Source organism: Cryptomeria japonica, chromosome 6 (assembly GCF_030272615.1).
Source record: "Cryptomeria japonica chromosome 6, Sugi_1.0, whole genome shotgun sequence".
In the NCBI taxonomy this organism is placed as follows: Eukaryota; Viridiplantae; Streptophyta; class Pinopsida; order Cupressales; family Cupressaceae; genus Cryptomeria; species Cryptomeria japonica.
Window position 1 is genome coordinate 318,207,188 of NC_081410.1, and position 12,809 is coordinate 318,219,996.

At 37.1% G+C, this 12,809-nt stretch overlaps 1 protein-coding gene across 1 annotated transcript in view; it reads right to left on the reverse strand.

The window, feature by feature from the left end:
• The window catches only part of LOC131043995 (syntaxin-132), a 116,025-nt gene that overhangs the window by 19,714 nt on the left and 83,502 nt on the right, over positions 1-12,809 (reverse strand). Inside the window, exon 12 of the mRNA XM_057977263.2 lies at positions 2,887-2,952. Coding sequence (XP_057833246.1) covers positions 2,887-2,952 — 66 coding nt within the window. The remainder of the gene's footprint in view (positions 1-2,886; positions 2,953-12,809) is intronic.

Below are 12,809 nucleotides of genomic sequence, written 5' to 3' on the forward strand. Positions count from 1 at the left end.
TATTTGCAGACTTTGTGCTGCTATATATTGCATTTGCTTCTAAAAATTATCATTACAAAGGGTTGATAGGATCGCAGATATTCAAGACTTTGAGCTTGGTATTATTTTCCCGTCCCGGAAGAAGTGACGGAAATCTTTGGGTTTTCAGGAAACTTCATTTCCTCTTTCTTATTTCATGGTACAAGTTATTACTGATATTTGCTTTTAATTGCTATTCTTTCCTGTGAAGAGGAAAGAATATAGTTTTTCTTGAAAGGAGGAAAATTGTTGTCCCGTCTATTTTTATTAATTTAGATAGGGGGAGCCTTCCCTTAGAATTAGGAGAGTATTTACTCATATGTTGTGGCTGAAATCCACAATTTTGTACAGCTGTTGAGGTGTACAAAATTTTCAACCAACACTTTGTTACATTACTAAACAATTAATTTTGAGAATCTAGCAGATCGATGGATGCACAATTAGTATATCTTGTTTTATTTATTATTGTATCAATTAATTGGTGCTCTCATACAATTTGTTGTTATCATCCTGCTTAGGTGAGCATGTATTTGACGAGATTTATTTTATTCAGTTAGCAAGGATGCACTAATGACTAGATTTACTTTATTATTTCCTTCTCATGGTTATCGATAGAAGCATATACTAGCATTTTCATGGTACATTGATATACAATGATATCTCAGCTTTCAGATTATCTGCTTATCATTGTATTGCATATTTCTTTTATTTTTACACTTCAACAATGAGATGGATTTACACTCAAAAATCACGTTAGTAGTTTTTGAAATTTTTGCCTTATTTAGTACTGTGTTGAGAAAGTGGTGCTTTGCTGTTTGCAATTGTATGTACAAAGTGACAGCTTGTTCTAGGTCTCATAGTACAGACTTTCATGGTCGGGAACAAATGCCCTGCAACACTTGGAGAAAAAGAAAAATTGTGGTAAGCTGACAACATATGGATTCCAAGGACTTTCCAACAGCATAGCTATATATTAAACAATGTTGTCCCCTCCAAATGGAAAATTATACCGTAAACTATAGTCTAAACATGGCAAGAAATGATGTGGCAAGCTAGGTGACAGTTGATATATCCATGTTGGATGACATGGAATATTGAATCTTCCCTTGGATCAATGGGACATGCTCTAGGAGGAGACAATCATTGTTTGCCTAGGAGAGTGGAGTACTAAATTTAAATATCAATTTGGGGGAAAGGCAGGAAAATTAGATCTTGTCACGTTAGAAAATGAAGAGCCTCCCTTGTAGCAACCATTGAAAGAGACAATGCAGGCTCATTCTCATGTATGTGACTTTTAAGACAAACCAGCTTCTTGGAATGGAAAAGAGGGCCTCCCATGTGTGGAGTGTCATTCCAAGACCCATAATGGCAGCTATGGTAACTCATGACAAGCTCATAAAAAGGCCATGTTTGGTAAATTCAAAGCCACATGTGATGGTAGCTCTTGGGAGAGGAGATGGGAGATGGGTGCATATTCTGAAAGTAGAAGAAAGATACATAAACCATTCTTGTTTATAGTCCTATACTCTCATTCAATCCATTCTAGCCTAGCAGCAAGTTCTGTGGCTAGAGAATAAGCTTTTGTTTTGAATAAATTGGAGAAGGGAAGAGAGTTTGCAGAAGCAAGTGAAAGAAGTGAAAAACATTACTACACCTTGTGGAAGTTAAAGAATGCTCTGAAGGAGACATATCATTCTTCAATCACTCTAGCTTGTATATTTTAAGAGCTCTTAATGGATTTCATCCTTTGGAGGAGAGAATAGAATCTCAAGAAGGTATGCTCAAATAGCCATATCTTGTTCTTACCCCTTTGTTTTCCCCTGAAAGTAGCTTGGATTGAGCCTGAATACAAAACGAGGGAAGAGTTCAGTCTTTTAGATAGTTGTTGGATTGAGAGGAAATGGAATTTGATTGTTTTGTCATAGATGCTGATTGAATAGTAAGTCATTTCTTACAGGAGTTCTTATAGAAAAATAGCAAGAGAGAAAGTCCGACCCAGACTGGAACTGTGCTTGAGACCTCATCAGTCAGGCTGAAAGCAGGGGGTCCAAGGCTTCATGAAAGGCCTGCCTTATTTAGGAACCAAGTCCCACTCTGCTCTGAAAGATTGCATCGTTTTCATCTTTATCAGAGAAGACAGCCATTAAATAATTTTCTTATGTGTATCAGAATATCAACCATGCAAGCTGATTTGCACTCATTAGAAATCCATGCCTGTAATGTCTTGTTTTAGACATGGTCCAACAAATCTGCAAATGAGGGCTTTTTTCTTACCAACCAACGGTCAGTCCTCTATTTCTTCTAGGGGAAGTCAACTCTTGAATTGAGTCAGGTCATTCTTCAGATAGCATCTATTTTCCTTTTGTGAAGAGAAGGTTGGCTAGGAAACTACTTTTAAGTTTTTATCCATGGTCGCATAAGAGCTTGAGCATTTTTGGATGGGGATGTCATTGGAGATAGCTACATTGTATAATGGGAAGGAAAGGAGCCCATGACCTTTCTGGGAGAAAGGGCCACTAAGTTTTAGGTCAATCCTGCATGTCAGCAAAGGCGAAAACAGACATGCTGAGTGGGAAGGGAGTTTGGTTTGACACAGCTTATTCAAATCGGAGTATTTAAGCCTGTAGTTTATGAAGTCACGCTAACAGACTGCTGGACCAAAAAAAACATTCAGCTTATAAGACATTCATTTCCAAAGACTTTACAGAGTACAATCATTCGAGTGATTCTCCCCACTCTTTGTGTGCAGAGAATACATAGATTAATCATTAGAACAAAAGATTTAAGTTAAATTTAACAAGCAAGCATCAATACACATAAATGAATAAGGCATGTCCAGAAAGCAGAGAATGAAAAGAAACATCAAACCTGAGTTTCAATGTTATCAAGCATGTCTCCTTGAGACTCTACAAGCACAGCCATATCCAGGAAAATCTGGCAAATACAAGTAATTGAAGTTGAGAGATTTATGTCAACAAATAATTACATAATTCAAGCATGCATTGTGGCATGGTATCTACCAGGAATTTTACAGCAAACATAAACATCTTTCACCTCTTAATGAATGGAAACAAGAGTATCCTATAGTGTTGATAAAAACAAATGTATTACAGAACAAACATTTCCTATAATGAATTTTTAATTTTTATGTGCTAAATTTCAGAAATACACTCCCTGTTGCTCTGAAAATATATAAATGTCTAGAAATGTCCACTAAAATGCATCTTCTGATATTGAAAACCGAACAGTTATCAATTCAGACACAACTGTCATACCCAACCATACATAACCAAAATACGATAAATACACTACATAAGCCAAAAAAAAATTAGTATAACCTAGTTGGCAACAAAAACATATATTTTATTATACACTGATAACAATACTTAACATGATGAATTGACAACATTATTCCCCCCTTTTAAACAAACTAGAGTCCCTTCACACTCAACCCAAATACAAAATAAGAAAATGACCACATGAAGAGATAAAGAGCACGGCCCTGGGGGAATTACTGTTGAAAAATTCCACATACCCTTCCATGCTAAGAAAATGCTGAAAATTAAAAGAAAAAACTAGTCTCAGCTGAATTCATCTCATCCATCTTCCAGATTTGCTTTTATCTAAATCAATTTACCAAAAAATTAGTTGCAAAGATTTGTCACAAAAGATTTCTAAACAAATTTCTTTGAAATTGACTTGTCTTGGATGAATCTTAAGATGAAATTTCTCAGCTATTGATACTGTATTTTCTTCTGCAAACCTTAACTGCCAAAAAAATATTCTTTCCAGCAAAGTTCACTTCTTAAAAAAATATATATATAAGCACCTCTGCTCTGTATTCTGTAGTATGTAAAAAATTGTTCCATGATAATTCACTATATGAACTGTTGCTTGCACAATCACTGGCATTTAACTGCTAACAAAAGAGTTCCTTCAATAATTTTATTTCTACCTAGATCTCTATCAAAATCGCTTGAAATAGTTTGAGTTTGAATTTTATTCCATTTGGGCAAGAGGGTTGAACAGTTTGAGAGCCATCTGATGAGACCTAACAGTCTGTTAGACTTTCTATGGTACTATGGCAAAGTTGTATGACTGAAAAATTCTGACAGTTCAACAGATTGCAATTGGACATAGTATGTACATCTAAGGGGTTGTTGTATAACGCTCTAACTATGTCCATCTTCATGGGCATCATCTATCTGCATACATCCGTTGGCCTTCAAGCTAAATGCATTGTCAGTAGCATAGATGTGATCATTTCATCACCTGACAATTGAGTCTTGATTCTTTAGATTCTTTTTCTCCTCACTGTCTGGTTATGTCAATGTACATTTTAGCATATTCCATGTCACAGCCATTGCTGAGTACAGTAACATTTATAGAATTCCTAAGTTTTGGCTATTAATTATAATCCTTTATAGGTACCATAGTTTGCAAGACTTGGCCTCCATTTGTTTTGTCAAACTACAGTTGGCTTGTAACCATACTTGTCTGCTCATTAGAGTGACTTAGTTCTTTCTTCCATGAGTCTCTCCTTCTCCATTCTTAGGTTGGAATACAGAACTTTCTTTGCTTAGGCTCTTCTAATTGCTAGACTTGTGTGTCTTACACTGCCTCAAAAATATCGACACTTAGTCCCATTCTAGCTTGTGGGACAATCTCCTTGAAGAGTTGAGACATTAGCATATTTTTATCCTCAGAACTCTTAAGTTTTTCTCATATTTTGATTTACATAGTAGTAATGAGATATCGGAAGTTTACTATATGTATTTCAGATGTTAGCCTGAACCTATTCAAACATTTTTTGTCTTTGCCAGTTTATTCCTGCGGCCATGTTATTCATTCCTGTTGCCATGCGAATTGTTTAGGCAATATCATTGTGAAATTAATAGATGTTTTGATTAATTAAAATAGATATGTATGTTCTTGTATGTTCTTTCTTTCTGAGATTGTAGGAATAAATTGATGCTGCTGGGAAGGCTCTCTTGTCCCGCCAGTTGCAGTAGGAGATATTCAAGGAGGAAACTTAAAGATCGAATCAGCAGAAATGCTGATGAGCGTAAGGAACGGCAAAGGAAAAGTAATTGCGCAATGTTTACTGATGTCTTACTCAAGTGGACATTAGTGTTGAAAATACCACCACGATGTGTTATGACTATGGTTCAGTTTAGATCCACATTATCAGTGACTTAACTCCGGCTGTTTCCTTTCTTGATTAGTTATCCACCTCTTCTTATCGACGTGATCTGTGTAATAGGAAGTAATTGTTTTCTTTTAAATAAAGGTCTTTATCTCTTTTCGTAGGTTAGATAAAAAAGAGAGAAAGCAGAGCAGAGGATTTTAGAAATAAAGTTACAAGTGTTTTGAGTTTCTTTTGATACTGAATCATGTAATGACTTCCGAAGAACAATGAACCAAGATATGTTATTCTAAGCACTTAGAGTTGTTTTTGGGAAGCCTAGAATCACCCATCCAAGGGGGCCCACTTGGTGAGTGTTCCTGTGCTTTTGTTAAGATTAGTTTTCTTCTTTAGCTACAGTAAACGTTCTTGCATTGACTGTTCCTGCAGCCAAACCAAAACAGAGTAATTTATGTTTAGCAACATTGAACTTAGCCAGTATTGCTTAAATGAATTTATGTTAATGCAGAAGTTTTCCTGTAGCCTTTCAATAGTTTCAATTCTTGCTTATCTTTTCCGCATAGATGTTAGTTGCCGCAGTAATGCAAGGTAGCTATTGCAGGAACTTAGTGCATATATAGTGCAGACCCATTTCAAGTATTACATCCTTGGGTTGACAATCAAATGAACACTAGCTATGGAAATAGTGAATGTCTAAACTTCGGGTTGAGACTTCAACGAGAGTTATTATTCTTATTGTTGGGAACATTTTTGGCGCCGTTGCCGAGGATGGTGTCAAACTAAGAACCTGTTATGGTTATTGTCTTTTCAGTTTTCAGTTAATTGCTTTTTTTGGCATACCTGATTGTTCGAAAAATTTATAAACCTGGATGCATAGGCGAAGAAGAGATGTTCTAGGTAGATTTCTACCCAGTCATCCTAATCATGCAAAAATTAATTCCCCAGATATAAATCATTTTGCTGAACTTTATCAAACCCCAGAGAACTTGAACCACCCTGAATCTGAATTTCCTGAAGGCAGCCTTCATTTCCTTTTTGGACCACCAGAAGAAGAATTTCATTTGGTAACTCCCCCCACAAGTCCAATGCAAGGAAATCCACCTCCTGGTGGGAATAATCCACCCCCACCTTTGGACCCAACATTTGAGTTTCCCATATCTGATCAGCATGATAATGCTTATCTCAAGAACATTCCAGCTTCTTCCCTCCCTAAATTCTATGGATTAGTGATAGAGGATCCAGACACATTTTTGTTTGAGTTTGATGTTCTCTGTAGGAGTTTTGATTATACTACAGATGCCCATAGACTCAAAATATTTCCTACCACTTTGAAAGAATCATCTTTAAGATGGTTTATGAGTTTGGGTAGTAGCACAATCAATACATGGGACGAGATGAAACGATTGTTTCTTGCAAAGTATAAAGACTATTGTAGAGGCACTGATCGCCATGGGGATGATATTTTTAGAATGACATAGAAAGAAGATGAGAGTCTTGAGGATTACCTGGAAAGGTTTCTGTTTAGTGTCAAAAAGTCTAAGCATAGCACTCTAAATGAAGATTCCCTCAAGCTGATATTTTTAAGAGGAATCAGTGATGAATGCACTGATGCTTTGGATCTTATGGGAGGAGGTGACATTACACAATCTACATGGAATGAAATAGGACAAATTTGTAAGAAGTATTCTAGATCAGCTTCTAAAAAAAACAGGCGTTTCAAGCCAGGAGTTCTTTCATCAACATCTAGTACTGGAGTTTCTAGAATGGAACTTAGCCATTTGTTGAAGGACTTTAAGGAGGACATCATAAATAATATGGCTACTCAGTTGGATACACTCTCAACTAAGAAGCATGAAGAAGCTGATGCATTTCTTGCAGAATTTTGCCCTCATTGTAGACAAAGAAAAAAGGACTGCAGATGTAAAATGGTTGCAAATCTTGAGGTTCCTGACTTCAAGCCAATACAAGGTGAGGATGAACAAGTTTTCTATGTTGCTCAAAGAAGGCCAAATTTCCAAAGACAAGGTATGCCTCCGGATCCACTTTCTTTTTCTGGTTATAGTGGAAATTTTTATGTACCAAATAATCAATGGCAATCACCATATGCTCAAAATTTTGGTAGTTATCCAAACTGGTATGGTCCTCAAGGCCAAGGGCAACATTTTGTTAGTCAAATGCCACAGTGGCAGCAGCCACAGGGAAATTGGTCTCCACCTCAGGCACAAGGGCACCAGTTTCAAGGGAATTGGCAACCTACTCCTCAATGGAGGGGGAGTCAACCATGGACTAATCAATCTTCTAGATATCAACAGCCACAACCGCCTACAATAATGCCTCCCCCTGCAACCACTGTTGTTCCACCTAAACCAACGCAGTTGCCCACTCAGCCAATGCCAAATCCTAATATTAAATCTCAGCAACAACAGCAAGTTTATTCAACTGATCCTAATCAATACCCAACCTATTCTCTATCTATAAGTGATATTCACCTCAGATCTAGGACAACTCTGCCTAATCCATCTCCTCCAGTTATAACTGAAATGCAAGAAGAACAAGAAATCTCTAATCCAACAGCCACAATACCTCAGAAACAGAGACTACCTCCATTTCCCTAGAGATTGCAAGAAAAAGAAGTTCTTACAGAACAGGAGCAAGGTTTTGATATCATAGATCAACTGAAACATGTATGTATTAAAATCCCATTGTTACAAGCAATAAAAGATGTTCCTATATACAATAAGGCACTTAGGGAGGCATGTCTAAAAAAACCTGGCAGGAAGAAGAAGGATCCGCAAACAATGCATGTGATGGGTCAACTAGCAGATATTATGCTAGGAAAGGTTTCAATTCCTAAATATTCTGATCCTGGTAGTCTTGCTGTGAATATAGTCATTAATGGCACTCAAATAAAGAATGTTTTGGTTGATTTAGGGGCAGCCATTAATGTGATGACAAGAGAAGTAATGCAGCGGCTTGAAATCAATAGTCTCAGACCTACACCTACAATCCTACAGCTTGCTGACAGCTCTACAGTTAGACCTGATGGTATGATTGAAGATGTGGTTGTTACTTTGGATTCTTGGGAATACCCTGCAGACTTTATGATTCTGTCTCCAAAGGCGACATTGGGAGGATATCCGGTGATTTTGGGAAGACCTTAGCTTGCCACGGCTGATGCATATATTGGATGTAGATCAGGGGATACGACTATTTCAGATGGGAACTCTACAAAAACATTAGCTTCGTATTCTCCTGCTCAGCCCCAGTTTGATCAACAACAAGCTGTTTGGCCTACTTTGGGAGAAGAATCTAAGGGAGTTGACTCTATTAATCACCTTATGATGATTAATAGAGGACCATTCATGCAATTCCATGATGAAGACTCAATTCTTTATAAAATTCTGACAAATGAGTTAAAACAAGAACAGCAATTGCAGGAATTGGTACCAAATATTGCAGATTTAGACTTTCTTACAGCCACTGATATATTGCATACTTTGTTGCCGCAGGAAGTCTGTACTTCTCATTTTTCTGATATATCCCAAGTTGATCTTACTATCAAAATAGAAGTTGATTTGAATAAATATTTGAATATCAACAGTGATCTTGCAGATACTCAAAAAGTAGCACTCATGGACTTGCTTAAATGTCATAAACATGCCTTTGCATGGGATTATAAGGACATGCGTGGAATCGATCCCACAGTTTGTACCTACCGTATCTACATAAAAGAAGATTGTAGCCCACTTAGACAGCCACAAAGAAGAATCAATCTTGCATTAAAAGAAATAGTTAAAGAGGAATTGCAGAAGTTGTTAAAAGCTGGGTTTATCTATCCTATCTCTAATAGTCAATGGGTATCACCTTTGGTAATAGTTCCTAAGAAAGGAGGAAAATGGAGAGTATGTGTTGATTATAGAGATTTGAACTTAGCAACAAGAAAAGATCATTTTCCATTGCCATTTGTGGATCAGGTATTAGACTCTTTGGCTGGGAAGAGATACTTTTCATTTCTTGATGGATTCAGTGGTTACAACCAGATTCAGATTGCCCTAGAGGACCAAGAAAAGACTACATTTACTTGTCCTTGGGGAACATATCCATATTTTGTTCTTCCTTTTGGATTATGTAATGCTCCAGCCACTTTTCAAAGAGCAGTGATAAGCATATTTTCAGATATTTCCCAAGAGACCATAGAAATTTATATGGATGACTTTACAACTTATGGTTCTGAATTTGAAGAAGCATTAGAGAATCTGAAGAAAGTTTTGCAATGGTGTGAAGACTATAGTTTGTCATTAAACGGTGAGAAGTGCTTCATTATGATGCAGGAAGGTATAGTCCTTGGTCATCATATCTCTATAAAAGGAATACAGGTTGACCCAGCAAAAATTGAAGTTATTCAAAATATCAATGCACCGGTAAAGCAAAAAGATGTCAGAAGTTTTCTTGGTCACGCTGGATATTATAGAAGATTTATTAAAGATTTCAGCAAAATTGCAAGCCCCTTATATTCTCTACTTACCAAGGATATGGAATTTAAATGGACTTCTTCATGCAATGAAGCTTTCTTAAAGCTCAAGCACACTTTGACCCAAGCACCAATTCTTAAAGGTCCGAATTGGTCTTTACCCTTTCAAATTCATACAGATGCATCTGATTATGCAATAGGAGCAGTCTTAGGACAGAAGGTTGATAACTTAGAGAGTGCAATATATTATATTAGCAAGAACTTGCAGGGGCCTGAGCTAAATTACACAGTCACTGAAAAAGAAATGTTAGCAGTTATATATGCACTCAACAAATTCAGGCACTCTATAACAAGGTATCCCATATTTGTGCATGCTGATCATACTGCAATCAGATATCTCATGAATAAGCCTTCAATTACCGGTAGATTAGCTCGCTGGTTATTATTGATGTAGGAATTTGATATCACAGTTATTGATAAACCAGGAAAGTCCAATGTGGTTGCAAATTATCTTTCAAGGCTTCAGTTACAAGAAGATCCTACAGCCATGGATGATGCTTTTCCGGATGAACATCTATTCCTTATATAAGCCCACACTCCCTGGTATGTTGATATTGCCAATTATTTAGCTACTGCTAAAATGCCACTTTATTTCTCCCCTAAAGAAAGAAGGTTGCTAGTTGAGAAAAGCTTTAACTTCTCATGGATTGCTGATTATTTGTTTTATACTAGACACCTGACCAAGTCATGAGAAGATGTGTAAGAGAAGATGAAACATATGATATCCTGCATGCATGTCATGATGAGCCGTGTGGAGGACATTTTGCTGCTAAAAGAACAACACTCAAAATACTGAATACAAGATATTATTGGCCAACATTATATAAGGATGCAACACAGTATACAAGAAAATGTGACAGATGCCAGCGCATGGGGAGACCTACTAAATCTGATGAGATGCCATTGTATCCACAAATATTGGTTGCATTGTTTGATAAATGGGGATTAGATTTTGTTGGCCCAATTGATCCCCCTTCTAATGGAAAATCTTACATTTTAGTATGTACTGATTATGTAACCAAATGGGTGGAAGCTCGCACCATGACACATGCAAGAGATAATAAGGTGGCTGAGTTCCTTTATGAGGAGATGTTTACAAGATATGGAGTACAAAGGGAAATTGTATCAAACCAAGGACCACAATTTACTTCAACATTGATTGCAGCCTTGGTCAATGAATACAATATAAGGCACAAAAAATCTACCCCATATCATCCACAAGCTAATGGACAAGTAGAGGTCACAAATAGGGAGCTAGAGGCTATTCTTACCAAGACAGTAGTTGTTCATAAAAAAGACTGGTCTCATAGACTTTCAGAAGCAATTTGGGCATACATAACAACTTGGAAGACACCGATTGGTTTTACACCTTTTGAGACGGTGTATGGAAAAGCAGCAATGATGCCTATTGAGTTTGAGCATAAAACTCTGAGGACAACTTTGCAATTAAATATAACACTTTCTGAAGCACAAAAAGATCGTATTCAGTAATTGAATGCTTTGGATGAATGGATAAAAATGGCTGTCCAACAGATAGAACTGATACAAAATCAGAGAGCCAAGTGGCATGATAAATACATCAAAGAGAAAAAGTTCAAAGCAGGTGACTGGGCACTATTGTATGACTCAAGATATAAAAATACTATGGGAAAGCTGCAAACCAGATGGTTAGGTCCATATGAGATAGAGGAAGTTTTCAACAATGGAGTTGTTTGTTTGACCATAATTGACCTGGTTCGGTTCAAGCTTTTGGTAAATGGTCACAAATTACGTCTTTATCATAAGCCTGCCAGCAAAGAGGAGTTCTTGCAGCAATTTGCTAAAAAGGATCAAACACAAGTTCCTGCAGCAACTGGTCAAGTTCCTTCTGCAATTGAACAAAGTATTGGAGGTAAGGTTCCTGTAGCCTCTGCAGTGAACATACTTGCCACTTCATAATTCTCCACGCGTCATTTCACAACAATATTTCCATGTCTTATGGAAATATTATTCTCCATAAATAAATTTTTCCATCCACGTCATCCCATCTCATTTCTTTATCTGTCATTTCATTTCATTTCGCCATTCTTTTCGCACGCTTGCAGGTATGTACATATTTTATTTTATTTTAATTAGGCATTTGTGATTTCATTATGATTATTGCCTTTACTAAATCCGTGTACACTTCCCTAAATCCTTTCAGCATGTGTGGACACATGCCAAAGTAAGTTGGGGGGGGTGTTTTATGGTCCGTTTTCCAAAATTAGTGATTACTCGTCCTTTTCGGTACCTTGATTTTATTGCTTGCCATCCTTCCTTTAATGAGGTATTCTTTGGCATAAGAAAGTAATGAATTATGCCACCAAATTTGGAAATAGGTAAGGAAGTTTCAATTTTCAGTCTGTAGAGTATTTTGGTTCTTCGTTTCTCAGCTGCAGAGATTGCTACATTAACAGATTAAGAAATGGGTGGAGATCCAATCCGCCATGAACCAATAATCCATGATGCGTTGCTACAAGATGCTCTTTGTGAGCATTATTTCCGGCAGCATGGTTGGATTGTCTACTTTTTGAAAATAACGGATTATAATGAAGAAATTGCCTCTGAGTTTATGCATTCATTCAACGAATGGGAGGCTACTGTTAAAGGATTAAGGGTCGTTGCTACAAAGCAGCGGATAGCTGAGGTTACAAGATTGCTGCAGGAAGGAGAATTGTTTCCAGAATCAAAAGACGCTAGAAGTGCCAGAGCAGAATTTACACACCCCACAGATGGACCTCTAATAGTGGACAAGCAAGGAACCAAGAGGGTTTCCCTTCCAGCAGAGTGGCCCCAGGTGGCTTTACATGTAATGAAGTACATTACTTGCGAAGGGAGGTATTCAAATTTACATTCACCCCATTTCAAATTGCTGTCATTTATGGCATGGCCAGAGAGTGAATGTTCCAAATTTTTTATATCACCTCATTTCCACAAGTGCCAAAGAAACACGGAAGAATGGAAATCATTCTATCAGCCATCATGGTTTGATAAAATTGCTGGTAGAACATTCTCTTAGGGATTTTTCACAGATGGAATGGGGGGTATTTGAAGACATGTTGCAATTTAGGGTTGAAGATGCTCCTATTGCAGATG